The sequence below is a fragment of the Camarhynchus parvulus genome, chromosome 21, assembly GCF_901933205.1.
Source record: "Camarhynchus parvulus chromosome 21, STF_HiC, whole genome shotgun sequence".
Taxonomy (NCBI): Eukaryota; Metazoa; Chordata; class Aves; order Passeriformes; family Thraupidae; genus Camarhynchus; species Camarhynchus parvulus.
In genome coordinates, this window is record NC_044591.1 from 1,715,118 (window position 1) to 1,732,987 (window position 17,870).

General features: G+C 44.8%; 1 protein-coding gene across 1 annotated transcript in view; it reads right to left on the reverse strand.

The window, feature by feature from the left end:
- Window positions 1–16,724, reverse strand: part of TMCO4 (transmembrane and coiled-coil domains 4) — a 35,297-nt gene extending 18,573 nt beyond the window's left edge. The window contains exons 1-10 of the mRNA XM_030963825.1: window positions 16,489–16,724; window positions 15,915–16,089; window positions 12,023–12,050; window positions 10,034–10,166; window positions 4,936–5,033; window positions 4,273–4,416; window positions 3,652–3,771; window positions 2,172–2,336; window positions 1,553–1,689; window positions 7–91 (exon numbers count right to left, since the gene is read on the reverse strand). Coding sequence (XP_030819685.1) covers window positions 7–91; window positions 1,553–1,689; window positions 2,172–2,336; window positions 3,652–3,771; window positions 4,273–4,416; window positions 4,936–5,033; window positions 10,034–10,166; window positions 12,023–12,050; window positions 15,915–16,089; window positions 16,489–16,667 — 1,264 coding nt within the window. The 5' untranslated portion in view covers window positions 16,668–16,724. The remainder of the gene's footprint in view (window positions 1–6; window positions 92–1,552; window positions 1,690–2,171; window positions 2,337–3,651; window positions 3,772–4,272; window positions 4,417–4,935; window positions 5,034–10,033; window positions 10,167–12,022; window positions 12,051–15,914; window positions 16,090–16,488) is intronic.
- Window positions 16,725–17,870: the final 1,146 nt, after the last annotated feature.

Genomic DNA, 17,870 nt, shown 5'->3' on the forward strand with positions numbered 1-17,870 from the left:
TGTTACCTTTTTCCTGAGCCATTTCCTGCAGGCAGAAGTAAATGACTCTGGCACCCAGGCTGAAGCCAATCAGTGTGACAGGTCTCTGGCCCTGAGAAAGAAGGAGAGGAAAAAAATGCCACCAAATGGTGTTTTCTCTGGAAAGAGATCAGGCTGGGGATCCCTGAGAGCCTGAGACACAGAGCACCTGCTTGTGAAATAGTGGAGCAATTTGGTCAGTTTCAAAGGGATCAGGTCTTCTCAAAGTTATCCCCAGTTCAATATGGAGAATGCTACATATTTGCATTTTGTATGTTTTGATCTTCAGAAAATCAACTGAAAACAATCTAGTGATCAGAAGTTACAACAAAGGGGATGTTTCAAACAGAACCAAAACAGATGCTGTCCTTGGTTTGAAATTTCCAAATGAAAACCTTATTCAAGGAAGAAAATTTTCCTAGAAATGTTTCAATACGCAGAAGAAGAAGCTGTAATACAAAAATACTGACCACTTCCAGATTTCAGGCTGAGTGGCAGCAGCAGCATGCAATGGTTATAAAAGATGATGTGGCTTTTAAGCTTTAAGCTTTTATTTTGAACAGCCTAATAAGATTTTCTGTAAGATTAAAGGGAGCCTAATCCCAACATCAATGAAAAATGGTCTTAGTAATATCCAGGGAGCAGGCGTGCAATTGACACCCCAGACATCTCATTAACTAGTTTTAGACTCTCCAGCATACTGGAATGTGTGTTTTCACAACAGCAAATGCTTAACAGGCAAGAACAAATGCCCCATAGCAAAAGAAAGGGCTAGTATGAAATAAAGTTTATTGAATTTTCTAGGATTGGGTTTTTATGAGAAATCAAGTTTGTTCCACCTTTGCTGTTTCACCTTGCTGGGACACACAGCTCTGGGGCCATGGCTCCCCTTGGGCTCCTCTGTGATCAGCAGTGACTGGTGTGAGACAAACACATGGCCAGCAAACACCAGCTCTGGCCCAGCAAATGATGGCAGGCTTTTGGGGGGGCAGAAATGTCTTCTTCTGAGCCTTTTCAGAGAAGCTGTTACTTCTGTCAGGTACCAGCCCGTTCCCCTTCTCTGCAGGCAAAGCCACAGAGCCACTGGGCACTGGCTGTCACCCACTTTTCTCTCAGGTAGTTTTGCAGGTGCCTCTTAATGATACATAAATATTTTTAACACTTTGTATTCTCCTTTCCTTTTCACCCATCCTCACCTCCTGCTCTCTGACTTCCATTAGGTGAGTGGGCCTGGCTGTGCTGTGACAGGGTTAAGTCATGGGTCATTTATGACCTGGATCTCTTCTTCCTCATTGAAAAAAAGCTTTGGTTTAAATGGAACAAATCTCAGCAGGATTTCTCTGATCCACTTGGGACCTCCTCCTTTTCCCCAGTAAGCCAGATATGGTCACCTTCATGCAGCACTCTCTGTGTTTTTGTTGCATTAATTTTTGTCCCCTTAGAAAGATGCCATTTAACCAACATGACTATAAAACTTCACCTCCCTGGGCCAGTCCCTTCCAGCTGTTACTCCTGGATAACTGTGGCCAGTTACCTGCTGTCTGCTGAGCAGGATGTGTGCAAGGTGCTTGCCCACTTCAGCAGAGCGATGCAGACACACTCCCCAGGGGTTGTCAATGACACTGGCAACAGTCAGGAGTGATGCTGGCCAAGTCAAGGCTGTCACAATCCCTGCAACACATAGAGGTTCCTTAGAAAACATCAAAAGCAAGAGAGTTCACTGAAATTAAAGGCTAAGCCTAGGAGCTTATGTAATTTCCAGCTCTTCTTTCCTAATAGCTGTGCTGAGAAATGCTTTGCTGGACTAAAGATAAGAAAGAATCTGATGTTCTGGCACAGGGGGAATGTGTGCAACCCACGTGTTGGGCTGTTTCTGTAGAGCAGTAAATGTGTAATAATAGAGGGAAATAACAGTACCAGGTGAAGGAAGGTGTTTCCAGCTGTAACTTGAATAGAATGACGCAATGACATGGTGGCTCAGCAGTCCAGGAAAGCACAGCTAAATTACAGGTGTGGTAGAGGAGGTTCTCAGGTCACTTCTGGGCAATGCCAGCACTGCCTCCTCCAAAACATTCCTTCTTTAGGAAAGCTCCTTTAACACTGAAACTGCACAAGAGCCACTCAAGCAGATCTGACAGGATTTAGTTTCTTACCTGACAAGACAGTGAATTTTAGGGCTTCTTGAGCCATCATGTTCACAAAACCATTCAGCAGGGAATCCAAGGCGTTGCCAAGCTCCATCAAGTACTTGGATTCCCAGGCCAGGCAGTACTGCTCACTCGAGTGCAACATGCTGCTCCATGGGGCTGTGAAGCTCCCTGGGAAAGGTTGCAAAGATTGAATTCATGTTGGGAGAGAACACAATGGCTGATTCCTGGCAAGAGGAGCCCAACAGAGGATCAGAACAGAACCTGCAGGACACTGGACTATTCTAGCAATGCTACTAATGACAGATCAATACTGAAGGGCAGAGCAGAACTGTCATCTTAATTAATTAAAAGCCTTCCCACACTGTTTCTTCTCCAAACAATGCAGGTCAGGTTGAGGCAGCTGCTCATCAAAGTGACACAAGATCCCCACCATAGTCTGTCTTATTTGGGGACATGTTGATTTGCAACTACTTGCAGCTCCAAAACCACAAGGTGGCAAATTCCATAGAACTCCTGTCCTCAGTCCTTCTGTTTGAAGGAGTGTGTACACAGACAGACACTGCTGTGGAAAATGGAAAATGGATGACAACCCTAGTTTTGTTCTTTAAAACATTCTAGCAGATTGCTAGTTATGGAAGAAGAATGTGTGTCATCTGTAACTCCCTTTTACGGGCAAACAGACACAAAATGTTCCTGGAGGGACACACTTGCCTCTCTAACTGGGCCTGGGAGCCCTCCAGCTCTCAGGATTTGGACCTCTGGCAAGTGAAGAGAGAAGCCAAAGCACAGCACTGTAAAGTGACAACTTCCCTGTGACAGCAAGCTGCAGCCTGGCAAGTGACAGGGCGAGGCATCCTTCTGCATTAATGATATCCAGAGTTAATTATGGTGCTTCTCAATAAACTGGCAGCTGTTCAGTCAGCTGAAGCTGAGTACATTAGCAGACAGGTGACATATTTTATATGACAAGCTACATTGGAAAACAATGCACTACAGACCTTTCAAGGTTTCCCCTGTAAGTCACCTCTGGAGTGCTGTGCTTAACAGGATTTACTTGACAGAACTTTCTTGCCAATAAACCTCATTAGCTGACAGATATGGAGAGAGCAAAACCACACTATTTTCTGTTAATTCCTGGTGGATAAACATAAGGACTCAGAGACACTTTGTACTAGTGCTGGCAATCATCTTCCAGACAGATCTTTTCTGGCAAAACCATGCAACAGTTCCTATCAGAAACAATCCTGCTATGGCTGCTCCCAGTCCTGCTACCACCAACAACATAAATGCCCTCTTTTTTTTCCTCTGTTTGCCTGGGATTGCAGATTGAGTTGCAAAGTCTTATGGTGAGGATTTTTGTGGTTCAGTTACCATGCCATGGAAATGTGGGGCAGACATGGTGCTTTGTGAGCAAAAACACAGCCTGGAGTAGGACACAGCCACAGCTCTTGGAGCTCCTCTCAGCTTCTCATCATGCTCTTACCATATTTGCCAGTGCACAGCCATCCAGTGATTGCTATGGTAATGTGGAGCTGCTTCCCTTCCGTAAGTGGGAGGAATTCAAACTCTTCTATGGCTCCCACACGTTTCTTCATTTTGTATCCTACACAGAGCCAGGAAGAAACACACAGCTCAGAGATGGCACAGAAAGGACACCCTCTGCTAACAGTAGGAGTTCGTTAAGAAATTAAGTGGGTAATCTGGAGAGGGTTTTTTCCCTTTCCAAAACCCTCAGTCAGCCCATGCATTACTTATAGCTTAGTAAGGAGCCAACACGATCTTTCTGAGCTTGTGTGATCTGAGGGAATCGAGCAGAAGGGTTTTTTTTTTTTTTGCTGTAACAGCTGCCTTTCTCCATGGCAGCATCTTTCTAACCCAAAGCAGGAAGTTTTCATTTCCTTCATTAACCACACACCAAATACTCCTTCCCTATTTGGTCACCAGGGGCTACACAGTACCTTAATGAGCACTGAGACAAAAATCTCATGGATTACACCTCAAATCGCTTCCCTCACTCTGCAGAGAGCTCAGTGGGGTCATTAATTGTGCTTGCAGACATGATCCTGTGCCCCAGTGGCTGAGAATGGTGTGGTCACTCTCTTACCAGTAAGACCAGCTCCTGCTGCTCCAAAAAGGGATGCCATGACAGCAATCCCAGCAGTGGATCCTAAAGCAGCTGCTCCAGCACTCCCGATGATGGTGGCAGCTCCTGCAGCAACCAGAGGGGCAGCCAGGCCTCCTGTCAGACCTGAGCATGCAGCAAGAGATATCACCAAACTATTATCCCTTAAAAACCCCAGGCAGGCATTCCTCTGTGCTGGGAGAGTGCTGCTACTGCTGCTGGAAGAGCTTCGTGCATGTCCAATAAAGAGGCTTTCTGAGACCCTCCCCAGGCCCTGAATCTCTGCCCAAATTCTTTGACTGACTTCAGATAAATGAAGAATAATTTCAAAGTCAAAGGAAGACTATGTGGTGATTTGGGGTGAGCTGTGCTCTGTTTGCTCAGGAAATATTGATCTAATCTCACACTCCTGACTTCAGAGTTGAAGTTCTGATCCTCTTATAACATGACAGCAAAAAAGGAGAAAACATTTTTAAGGGGTGACAACCTCAGTTTAATACTTCCCCCAGCTAATGAAGCTACACCGGAATAACTTTTCCAGCTAACTCTTTCGTGTTTATTTTTGTGGGGCTGAAAATACTTTTCTTGGAGTCAGACCCCTCTCTGTCCCTGGTGCTGTCCCCAGAATGCCAAGGGCAGCCTCACCAATCACTGTTCCACCCCCAACAGTTGCCAGACCGATCAGCAGGTATCTTTTCAGCTTTTTCCTTTTTTCCTTCTTTTTTCTTGAGACTTCTGCAGTTCTGTGGGGGAATTAAAAGTACAAAAACTAAGGGAAAAGCCCAATGGATAACAATGCTGCATCAGAATGTGCTTTTATTCTCCTCAGTGTAACTTCCCTCCCAGGAACAGTAAAAAGGAACATGCAGGTGTGGACTGTGACAGCACACTGAGATTTATGAGCATGGATTTAGAGATTTAAATTGAATGGATTAAATGGACCACAGATTTAAATTGAAACAATTTAATTGCTGACAAAAGCAAGCAGATATTACTTACTCAGAAAACCCTTCCTAATAGGGTTGAAGCTTGTAAAAAAAAAGAAAGAAACAGAAAGTCAAAAGCATTTCATTAACTATATGCTGCCTAAGTGTACTAAAAAAACCACAAGAAAGCTAAGAAGAAACAGGGCAAAGTGTTTGAAATAAAAGGGAATAGGAGTAATTTGTACTAACAAACAGAGATGCAATTAAACTGTTTTCCAAAAGCAGTGTTTACTACAAGCTGCTTTCTAATTGCACATCACAATATAATAATATAATAGGAATTAAACACAGTCATCCGTGTGCATTTAAGCTGTATTTAACTAGCTTATCAGAAAGAGGTAAATAAACCAAAAAGGAACAAATACCAGTTATTAGCCACTACTTTTGACTTCTCTCCAGTGTCTTTGTTTTCTCTCTTACAAGAAGTGCTTCCATTTCAGAAGAAAGTGGTAGAAACAGAGGACACTGAGGAATAAATTGTTTCAAGAGGAAGGTTCCTTCTGGCCTGTTTACACAGCAGTTAATCCAGGCCTTGAAATGTGACATTTATCTTGCTTCCAAACTTGGATATTTTCCCTGTTAATCCTAGCCTAATTTTGGATTTTCATTATCCATATAATTGTTTAATCTTTCCTGGAACCCCCTAAGCACACAGTAATTTTGATTAAGACAATTTTACACGAGTCCCAAACAATATGCAGCTTTGTGAGGCGCAGCAGGAGGCGAATGGAGCTCAGTGGGTGAAATCCCTGAGTCACTGCACTCACTGGCAGAACTCCTACGGACCTGCACGTCACGGAGACTTTGTCTCCACAGAGCCCCTCCAAAAAACCATTGCTCATTACCTTGTGCAGCTGCAAATGTGGTGTCTGCAGAGAGAATCACAGAATCACAAGGTTGGAAGAGACCTTCAAGATCATCGAGTCCAACCTGTTCCCTGACACCTCAACTAAACCCTGGCACCGACTGCCACATTCAGGCTTTTTATAAACACATCCAGGGATGGTGACTCCACCACCTCCCCAGGCAGACCATTCCAATATTTTATCACTCTGTGTGTGAAAAACTTTCTCCTAATATCCAACCTATATTTCCCTGAAGCAGCTTGAGACTGTATCCTCTGGTTCCCTCAGTGTTGCCTGGAGAAACAGACCGACCCCACCTGACTACAACCACCCTTCAGGAAGTTCTAGAGAGTGATAAGGTCACCCCTGAGTCTCCTTTTCTCCAGGCTGAACACCCCCAGCTCCCTCAGTGGTCCCTCACAGGGTTTGTGTTCCCAGCCCCTCACCAGCTTCGTTGCCTCCTCTGGACTCAGTCGAGTGTCTCAATGTCCTCCCAAACTGAGGGCCCAGAACTGGACACAGTGCTCAAGGTGTGGCCTCAGCAGTGCTGAGTACAGGGACAGAATGACCTCCCTGCTCCTGCTGGCCACACCATTCCTGATCCAGGCCAGGAGCCATTGGCCTTCTTGGCCACGAGGGCACACTGCTGGCTCATGTTCAGTCTGTTGTCAACCAGTACACCCAGGTCCCTTTCTGCCTGGACACTGTGCAGCCACACCATCCTCAGCCCAGAGCATTGCAGGGGGTTATTGTGGCCAAAATGCAGGACTCAGCATCTGGATTTATTAAACTTCATCCTGTTAGACTCAGCCCAACTGTTCCAGGTCTCCCTGCAGAGCCCTCCTACCTTCCAACTGATGGACACACGCTCCCAGCTTAGTGTCATCTGCAGATTTACTAATGAAAGACTCAATCCCCTCATCCATATCATCAATAAAAACATTGAACAGAGCTTGCCCCAGCACAGAGCCCTGAGGGACACCCCTGGTGCCTGGCTGCCAGCTGGATGCAGCACCACTCAGCACCACTCTCTGGCCCAGCCATGCAGCCAAGTTCTGAACCCAGCACAGAGTGCTCCTGTCCCAGCCCTGGGCTGCAGCTTTTCCAGGAGTGTGCTGTGGGAGACAGTGTCAAAGGCCTTGCTGGAGTCCAAACAGACACATCCACAGCCTTTCCAGACAACATCCACAGCCTTTCCTGCATCCACCAGGAAGGTCACCTAGTCATAAAAGGAGACCCGGCTGGTCAAACACGACCTACCCCTCCTAAACCCCTGCTGGCTAGGTCTGGTACCCTGGCCATCCTGTAGATGCTACATGATGACACTCAATATAAACTGCTCCATTATCTCACCAGGTACTGAGAGCAACACCTCTCCAATTTCTGCAAAGCCACAGCTACTTCTACAGTCCCACAGACAAAGCAGGATTTGGCTAACAGAGAATCATGGAATCCCTGAAGTTGGAGAAGATCTCCAGGATCATCAAGTCCAAGCTGTGCCCAATGCCCACCCTGTCACCCAGCCCAGAGCACTGAGTGCTATGTCCAGTTGTTCCTTGGACACCTACAGGGATGGAGACTCCACCACCTCCATGGGAAGCCCCTTCCAATGCCTGACAGCCCTTTCCATGAAGAAATTCCTCCTGATTTAACCTGAACCTCCTCTGGCACAGCCTGAGGCCATTTCCTCTCATCCTTTCCAAATGCTCTACTTTGTGCCTTAGTCACCAGTCTGAATGCTTGGCTTTGGATAAAATTGCTCCTGGAGCTCTTTATACAAGTGCTGCAGCCAGGCTGTTCATACCTAAGCTGGCAATATCCAGCAATTTCTGTTCTACATGAGGTTCATCAGCTTTGACAGTCACTGCAGTGTGTCTCAGGCTCACAATAATGACAAGAGAGCTGGAACATGTCTAACTTGGAGTCAGTTGGAATAATGAGCAGTTTGAGTTATGTGGGGAGAAAGAGAGTGGCAGCTAAATCCTGCCTGCTGATGCAGTAAATAAAAGGAGAAGTTTGCCTGTCACTGCTTCCCTTCTGGAGCTGCCAGCAGCTGCCTCCTAATGGCTCCTCCATTACCATTATCACTGGATTACCAGACTGCTTTTATTCACTGTGTTAATTAACTGCTGCTTCTGGTATTTCTCTACCCTCACTGAGCTCAGATGTGCAGTTTCTAGCCTGAATCACAAATTATGTTCAGAGAGATAGTTATGGGGAATTTCAGGTGATTTTCCAATAAGGAAAGGTGCAGGAGCACACATCAGCAAGTGAATGTTGTGATGTTTTCCAGTTTCTTACAGAACTGTGTACAAAAGAAAGGTTCTCACCTGCAGGTCAGAGCACATTTGGTTTAACTAACACAGTTTAAGTATTTTGAGCATTATTCTTTAGAGTATTGTACATTTAATCTCATAGGTTCTGGGCCTCAATCCAACATATCCACAGCAGCAAAGGCAGGAGCAGCAAACCTCCTGTTAACAAATATCAGTAAGAACACCTGTGCAGGAGCTACCAAACCCTTGGTTGGTTATTTCTGTCCCAAAACTTCTTGCTGGTCAAAGCTGGAAGCATCCCAAGCACATAATGGTATTCCCAGCCCCAAAATCTGTGAGGTCAAGGTGGTGACAGGTTTATATTTTGCTTCCTTTCCCCATTGACTCCTGACTTCAAACCAAAGAAAGGGCCGTCAGTTCCCCAAAAAATCTCAGCCTTGTTTAAGCACAGCAACAACAACGTGTTCACACTGTGGTCTTGGGCCCCTCTCACCATAAGGATTTTTCTTTTCTTTTTATCCAATAGACATTTACTCCCATGGCTGCAATTTGGGCAAAGGACAAGCCAGGAATCCCACAGCAGACACACAGGAAGCCCACTGGGCTGGCAGCAGGGTTTGAAATCCACACTGTTCTTTCACTGTTATCAGACACAGCTTAACGGCCCAGCACTGAGTGTGCTTTCACAAACTACAGCAAAACAGTCCCCATTAATACCAACCCTTGCTCCTGCACACCAAATGTTTAGAAGTCCACGATCTTTGAGATTATTCTGACTTTCCCTTTTTACAGTGTGCTATAAAGTTAAGCATTATTTAAACACAGCTGTTACTGGAAGATACCCATCACATGCTGGACCCCATGGTAAACATCTGACCATGGCAAGGGTGTTGATTAAAGACTTTATTAGCATTCAGGGTAATCAGAGAACCCGTTTGCTGAGTTGACAGATGAAAACATTTCCCTTGAAAGTCCACTACAGACATGTTTACTGCCTTAAATATTGCTAAACCATCACACAATTCCTGCCTGATGAGAGGAATATAAAGATACTACGTTTCTTATAGATACCAAGAATCCTATGCTAATAACATAGAATTATGAGCCAGGTCTGTACATATCTGAAGATTCAGCCTGTTGCCCTCAGAAATTTCCCTTCAATAGGAGTTAGCCAGCTGTCTCTTAAAGATGCTTAAAGACAAATCCAAAGACAGTGAACAGCTGAGGATCTAACCCTGATTATCTGTAGGAACTTCATTTTGCAAGAGGCAGTTCTATCTGAAGGATATTGAGCCAAGAGACAAGAAGATATGTGTGATGTATTTATGCAAAATCCACAGTCTCTGAGAAGCAACTGGAAAGAGGAAAGGAGGCAGCCCAGAGCAGAACAGCCTTTACCAGTGTGCAAGGCCAGGTCTCACTCTGATTTTAAGAATGCTGAGCTTTTCTTCTTGTCAGTGTCGTGAGGGCTCTGCAACCCTAATCAAGCCATAAATGATTACTGTAATCATTTAATCTACTGTAATCAAGCCATGTGGGGAATAATCAGAGACTGGACTTAGGCACAAGTAATTACCGCTAAGTTTTTGAGCACTGGCAGTGTTTTTTGATCCCATATCAACCCAAATGTTCTTACTCTGACTCTTCCTCTTTTTGTTCCTTCAGGCTCTCAAGCAGAGATTCCTCCAGGACTTCCAGATCTTCCAAGGGAATTCTCAGCAGCCAGCTGACACGGCAGATCAACACCCTGGCTCGAGCATCATAGGATCCTTGAAGAGAGAAAAGCCCAGGAAATCAGTCTGATCAGTCTCATGACACAGTTTAGTGAAGGAGCAGAGTGCTCAAGGAATGTGTCACAGAGCAGCTCCTTCCCCCAGGCCCTCCTTTTCTTCCAGGAACATGATAAGAGACTGATAAATGGGAAATCCTTCTTCCCTGCAAACAGAGCCACCACACCAGGTAATGCCTCTGTGGCAGGAAAAGGATCTCAAATCCTTTGGTCTCCATCCTCTGTGGTGGAGGCCTGCTGGCAACTTTGCAACAGAGAAATGCTGCAGCAGGACCACTGCTAACTGGAAATATCAAACACGCCTGTGTGGGTAACTGGGCACAGCCCACCTCAACTGCACCACTGCAGGAAGGTGGCATTTTGTAAAAATGCACCCCCATGCAAAAGCTTTATCTTCTCCTTGTGCAGCAAGAGGCACTCGGGAGTGTAAAGCTACACACTAGCTCCCCCAGCAGCACCAGAGACAAATGTTTGCTTTTACACTCCCTGCTGGAGATGCAGGAGTGCACTCAGACAACAGAACTCAATACTCCTGGTTTTATAAGCAGGTGCTCTTCAAGGAAAGACATCTCAGAAGAAAAAAACATCTTAAATATAATAGATTTTAAATTATTTGGGCCAACTTTTGCTTTTTTAATATGTTTCTCTCAGCAGCATCTACTACTTCCTGATGTTTGGCTTTTACAAAAGGTTCTTGGTGCACTCTGGGATGAAAAACACAATTGTTTTTCTCAAGGTGGGTGAAGATACCAGCAAGACCCAATTACAAAGAATTATCATGTTTGTGATACCCGCTGCACGTAGATCAGATAGGGCATTGGGCAACCTATTAGGATTGCTTATTTATTACCATCATTGCCAAGATACCAAACCAATTCTATAGCTTTAAATGACGCTCTTGATCAGGTTTGTGCGTAGTTGAGAAATGAGGACAGGATTTATCTTCACTCCTTCCCAAAATGTGGCACGTCCTGCAAGTCCACGCAGGTGGAACGAGCCCCCTTCTTTTTTCTGCCTGCTGACACTGCTGGGCTCCTTCCTCACCAGCCTGGTGGGAAGGCAGCGAGGTTTGGAAAGAGATTGCTCCTAAATTCCAGCTTCACAAAATAAGTGGTTTTGCAATAACTGACTTGTCAATTTTCCATTAAAAATAAAGCAAGAACAAAACTTGTTTTGTTCTGCAGTGCAACAGGCTATCAGCAACCAGTGAGTTCTTTCCTGTGAGGACATGTTAAAACACAGAGATTTAAAAAATGCAAGAAGTGATACAATCCAGGCTTCTTTTAGAAATGAACATTCTGTTCAGCAGACAGTCTTTATTTCATTAATTTTATCAGACTAATCCACATAATGGATTGCAAGCCAGAGAATTGTTTTATGTGTAATATAATATATGAGAAAAATCACATTTATTTATAATGGGCTTCACAGGACACTCTGGAATTTATAACCTGATATTTTTTTTTTTTAGGCAAACAGCAGAAAATATTTTAGGCTGAGATTTTCATAACAGCTTTACTGCCTTCCTAAAGGAAGAGATCACCTGATTCCCTGGAAACATTGGAGAAAACCCACTCTACTCCACCACCATTTACATCTGCTTGGCAATGTATGGTGTGTGAAGGTAAGGAGGTGAAGAGCTGTTCAATTTTCAGTGGGTATTATTAACTATTCCTAAAAGAAGAGTTGATTTTCCTGAAGGGGATGCAGGGAAGGAGTGTGCAGCTGTTGCCAGAGAGGAAGCTGAGTTGCAATAGGATAGTACCTTTTTGAGCACTTCAAAGTATCAGATGTAAACTCAACTATATTATTTTTACAAAGAAAAAGTAAACTTACCATCTTGAAGAGAGAATGATAAAAGGTCCTAAAGAGAAAAAAAAAATAATATTCAATTTAAAATTGATGATGGAGGTCTGGAGGGATCAAAATGGAGGCATAAAACCCATCACACTGACTGAATTACTGCAGCAGCTCAGTTCATAAGAGGGAAGCAGAAAGTTACAATTCAGTGAGGCACCACAGAGCAAAAGCAGTCCAAATTCTCTGAAGGCCAGTACAAAGGGCTGGACAGAAGCAGATAATGCTTGGTATATGCTAAGGCATCCCACATTTTTTGTTATTTTGTTATGACCCTGATCTTACACTAGACTTTAAAGTTTGGAGGAGCAGGGCTCTAATCCTCCCACTCTAATGCCTTCTGCTTCCTACAGTCACATATGCAACATCACTAACAGGTTTGAATGTTCCTCTAATGGCCCCTATTTTCTTTGGCATTCTGGGAATTCACAGCCTTGGGCAGTAAGGCTGAACTGGCATGAAGTTCTTTTGGATTAAGTGAGTCAAAAAACTCAGAATTTATGGACATCTGTCAAGATTGAGGGACTTGACTCCCGTGTTGGCTCTTTACCATAAAAAAATGGAAAAACAAATCAATTCAATAGATGGCTTCTATGGATAAATCCAGGAAAAAGAGGCCAGTGTTTTTACAACTGTGTTCTCCTCTTTTATTGCCACTGGACAAATTCTAAGCTCTTTATGTGACTACATTAAGTACCAGCTCAGCTGAGCTGCTTCCCTCTCCTACACACAAATACAGCACAGCTGAATTTTACACAGAATCCTTTCAGCCCTCTGGGAACACAAAAAATGCAGCCAAAGATGTAGGAGGCTGCCAAAGAGTTTATGATTATTAGTCCTCTAAGCTCCCAAGCACAGTTTGTATAGTAAAAACGTCTCTAACCTGAGAGTCCTACACATGAGGAGTGCAGAATGCAGAACAAACCATCCTGAACCAACCAGAAGAGGGACAAACTGCAGGCTGCTCCCCAGGCTGGCTGGTGGGGTGTGGGAATTGGAGACACCAGTACAGAGGGAGAAATGTAACTGGTTTCCCAAAGCCTGAGTACTGGGAGTGCCCAGGGATCAACTATGTGGGCACCATCACCTCCTCTCGGGGTGCATTTCTGGGGGAAGGGTTGGCACAGAGGTGTCAAAGCCCAGCAGAAGGTGCAGGGCTGGGAGCCTTGAGCAAAAAGCTGACCAAGCAAAGGGCCTCGAGTCTGGAATAAGGTGAAGCTTGTGACCTTGTTGCCACAATTTTCCACAGACTGCCATAAGCAGCCTCTGGAAGAGGTGATGGTTTGTGGGCAATGAGCTCTCCCTGAGGGAGGCTCAGGGAGCTGGAGCTGTGACTGAGGTCCCATCCTGTCTGCCCAGTATCACCTGTGGCACTTCATGTCAAACCACCCCAAATAAATCTGGCCTAAGCATGTACACATGTGCCTTTCAAAAGGTCAGGGAGGCACGTAAGTAAACAGGTGATAAACTGCAACAACTGTTTTTATGGCATCTGTGCCAGTTAGCAAACTCAAATTTAGGCTGAAGTTTAGGCTGTGCACATACTGCACATGCAGGCAGCTGGAATCCTACCAGCAGTGATTAGATTAGTTCACAACTGGTTTGTTTTCCTCCCTAAGCAGCAGTTGTTATATTGCAGCCTTATTGTGAAGTCAGTGTTTTGAATCTCCATGAAAACTCCATGAGAAGACAACCACCCATATGACTGAGAAGCCTTACAAAAGGAGGGAGACTTAATTCAGTCTTTGCCAGCTTTTTCTGAGTTGATGCAAGTTCAAAACCCACTTCCTTAACAACAGAGAGCCTCAAATCCACATTAAAGTGAATGTAGGTAGGAAACCAATGGAATATGGGTATTCCAAGTTTGCTGAGAGAAAAAACATATTCGTAGTAAGATTTTTCAACATGTAATCACCTATCACAGCTTCTACACCTCTTTAATTACATTGCCTTCCCATACGACACCCATAGCCTGCTATGACTACTATCTTTAAAGGATTCAGTTACCACCATCTGCCTGTGACACAAAAGACACAAAGATAACAATCCATAATCCTCAGATGTTCACTGAATCAATGGTGATCTAATCTCCTGACTTCATGGATCATCTCTTCAGATCCTTTGACATGAAGAGCTTTCAGAAAATGCAGCATTAGCGCCAGCAAGGCCCTGCCACTGAACACGCCGAGCAATTAAAGCAGATACTTAATAAACAGTAAATATTGCATCAGCAGCTGCTGAATACAAAGGAGCACTAGAACCATAAAGCAAAAGATCAATAATTCATAAAGCTTGTCCCGTAGCTTGCTTATTTCCAGGTAAGAAGGAGAAAGCTGATCTCAGCTTATTTTTGATGTTTGCCACACACCAGGGTTTTTTTCCAGACACACCTCTGCTGCCCTGCTCTACTGAAGTCTTTCATTCTGCCTCTCCTCTGACAAAATCAATCATCTTGCCCACATGCAGATGACTGTGTAAGGGATTGCTGCTGTGGTATTAGACTGATAGTTATTCCTCATCTTCACTTTCAGCTGATCAAAGCTGTCTATGGTTTCTGTATTCCACCAAAATCCAGGGGATATCCTCAGCTTCCTGTCAGGGCAAACTCCCGTGTGCTCCCACTGATCCAGAGCCACTTTTGTACAAGCACATGGAGCCCTCATGCAGCATAAGCTTGGAGCAAGCACAAGCTAAATTTCATCCTTAATAAACTCAGCAGCAACGCAAGGAAAACCTGCCTCAATGCAGAGAATCCATCGTGAAGCAGAGAGAATGAGGGAAACAATGCAGGAAGCACATCAAGGCAGAAAGAATGAGTGTGGATGTATTGAATTTGAGGAAACAACATCCAAAGAGCCACTTTTATTTTAGAAGATCTGCTCCAAATTATTAAGATCTCTGTTGCTGTCCTTGTACTATTGTAGGACTTTGGTCACTGGAACAATTGGACCAGGAGAAGATCCTCTGAGGCATTTCATGGACTGACAGGAGAGAGAAAATGTGGCTGAGGAAATGGGAGCCAGTCAAGGTGACCAGAGAAGTTCAGTGCTCTCTGATCTCCCCTAACATAGCCGAGTTCTCACATCTGCTGTTCTGCCAGGCCATTGTTCAAGGTGAGTGTGTGATAGCCCTTAATCAGCCAATATCAGAGCACTGGGTGCCCTTGGGGTGTCTGGCTCAGGGTGACAGTACCCATGTTCTGTGTGGCACCAGCAGCAGCCTAACGCTCTCTTCACCCTGCACGGTGTAACATGAGGTTGGATAAGGAGAGATCTTCCCCAGCAAAAGCAAACGCTGCCAAAATGCTTCACCTCTTTTACCTTTCCACCAGCTTTTACAGCAGAACATTATGGACCAGTCCCAGTTTCACTTCCTCAGTAAAGGAAAATAAAGTCACAATAATTTGCTTCTGGTCAAAATGTACTCTGGGAAAAAGACTTTGGAAATTGTGCTCCTTGGAGCATGTGTGTGGAGGTGGTTTGTGATATGTATATAGTGAAGGGGCTTTCAAACAAGGGAGAATCGTGTCTACTGTGTTCGGGGTGTCACTAAAATCTGTACAACACTTGTATGAATGGAGACCACTGCAGTAACACAATCAAAGTAAAAACTTTGTCAGTTCTCTGTTCTGTAGAGTGAAACCATCAAAGACACAACTCAGCAGACAGTGACCATGCTTCATGTTCATCATTTCCATGAAGTCTTTATGGATAGACTGCCAGTCCCCCCACAGCTGCTTATAAATAAATGCCTATCAGAAATATTGGTTTTATTTCCCTGACTGCACAAACAGCACTTCAGCTGCAAACAGACAGATATGACAAACCTCTTTTGCAAAGCAAACAAAGGCAAGGGGAGCACAGGGACTTACCTGGGTAATGAGAAGTGGATTTTCTTTCAAGATTGGATCCTTCAGCAAAATTTCAGTGAAAGTTTCTGTGCCCTCACCTCCCAAGCCATCAGCAAAGGCTGTCATGGCAGGTAAGACAGCATCAGGCAGGTCCAGCCACTTCACAAAGCCCTTGATGAATTCTGTCCTGAAGGAGCTGTAAGGCAACAGAAGCAGTTAAGGCTTCACAATTGGATATTTCAAGGCTTTACAATTGGGTATTTTTGGAAGCTTTGAGCAGTGCTTGGTTTCAAACATTGGTTCAAACAAAAATCAAAGCATCAGGAGTCAGACGAAGGTGAATTGCTAAACCAACTGGCTAAATAAACAAGGAAACAATCTGAGTGGGACTAGACCTTGCTTCAGAACATGCTTTGATGTCTGCAGTGTTAACAGATCTGTTTTGTGCTGAACTGTAAAAGCCTTACAGGTGCAAGAGAGAAAGGATCTTCCACTCCCCAAACTTCAGAGGACCCCGCACAGAGTGTGATACCAGCTCTGGCTGAGCCACCACCCAAACTGCCCCTGGCCTGCCCAGGCCTGGCTCCACTTGTACCTTTGCTCGTTTTCAGGGAACAGCCAGGCGAGGGATATCCCGCAGAGCGCGGCGTACGCGAACCTGCCGGCCTCAGGCAGCTGCCGGCCCCGCAGCGCGCCCGGCTCCCTCTGCCCGCCGGGCTCAGCCTCCTCCTGCTGCTTCGGAGCGCAGCCTTCCCCCTTCTCCTCCGCAGCCATCTTCACCTGCAAGTTCAAGGAGGAAAAAGCAGCAGAAAAAAACCAACAATAAACAGTTGGAATCCAGGAAGTGAGCAGAGAAATTGCCTTTGTTTTCACTGCTACACTTGCTGCTGGAATTAAGTCAAGTCTGACCAGGTCCAGCCTGTCTGTCGCCCCCAACACACTGCTGTGACCAAAGAAGACACACGAACAGGACACAGATGAACAATCCATCAAATTGTTCATCAATTCTCAAACTTTGCACAAAATTAGCTGACAATAAATATCTCAACCTGCAAAAGGACAAGTTCCCTTTGGGATGCAAAAGGACTGGGCTCCACTCAGGCCTATCAGTCCCATATTTACTGCAAAAATAACATGAAAATAAAAGCTCTGCCCCTGGTGTAGGGATCAGCACAGCTGCCTGGGAAATAATTTTCCTCTCTCATCCTCAGCCCAAATTGCTCCTGTTTGTTTTGCTGACAGCATTAAGAAAGTTGAGTCCAGCTGCAGCTTCTGTGAAGGACTTTGATGTGTCCCACAGTCCTTGCTGAGCTTTGTTTGTAACATTCCTCCTCTATACAACCTACCACTGCTCTTTCCCTAAAAATAAGATCCCTGCACCACACAGACCGTGAGCTGGGCCAAGGCAGTATTTTTCAGAGTCTAGATGTGCACACACTTCCAAGTGATGGGCTTCCAGCTGCTCCCCTGATGGTGCCAGCAGCAAACTGAGACCTCAGGCAGAGGTGACAACAGCTAGCTCATTTCAAATTCAGCCTGGGTAACGACCTGGTCCAGGGCTCACTTCCATCACCTGGAATTTCTACTGATTACCTTAAGATCAAATCAGTTTCTAAGGGGCTCAAATCACCCATTTCATTTTATAGTTCAAATTAAAATATTTCCTTTCTTCCACACCCTGGCTAAATAGGAATTAGGAGCCCATGACACTACAAGTAACTCCCAGGGAATGCAGACCATTTATGGATCGTTTTAGAGCCCTAAAAGAAAAAAACTTCAACAGGAGCTGCTCTTTTTAAAGAGAATTCATTATCTGCCTGCCATCTGTCATGGTCCTTTAGGAAATGTGTCTCTCCTGCCTTCCCACTCAGAAACTCGAAACATCCAGACTTCCAGACCAATTTTCCCAGGAATAATCTAATACTAAAGTTTCAATAATTTTACAATTATTTGTCACGTCTGCTCACCTCTGGTCAC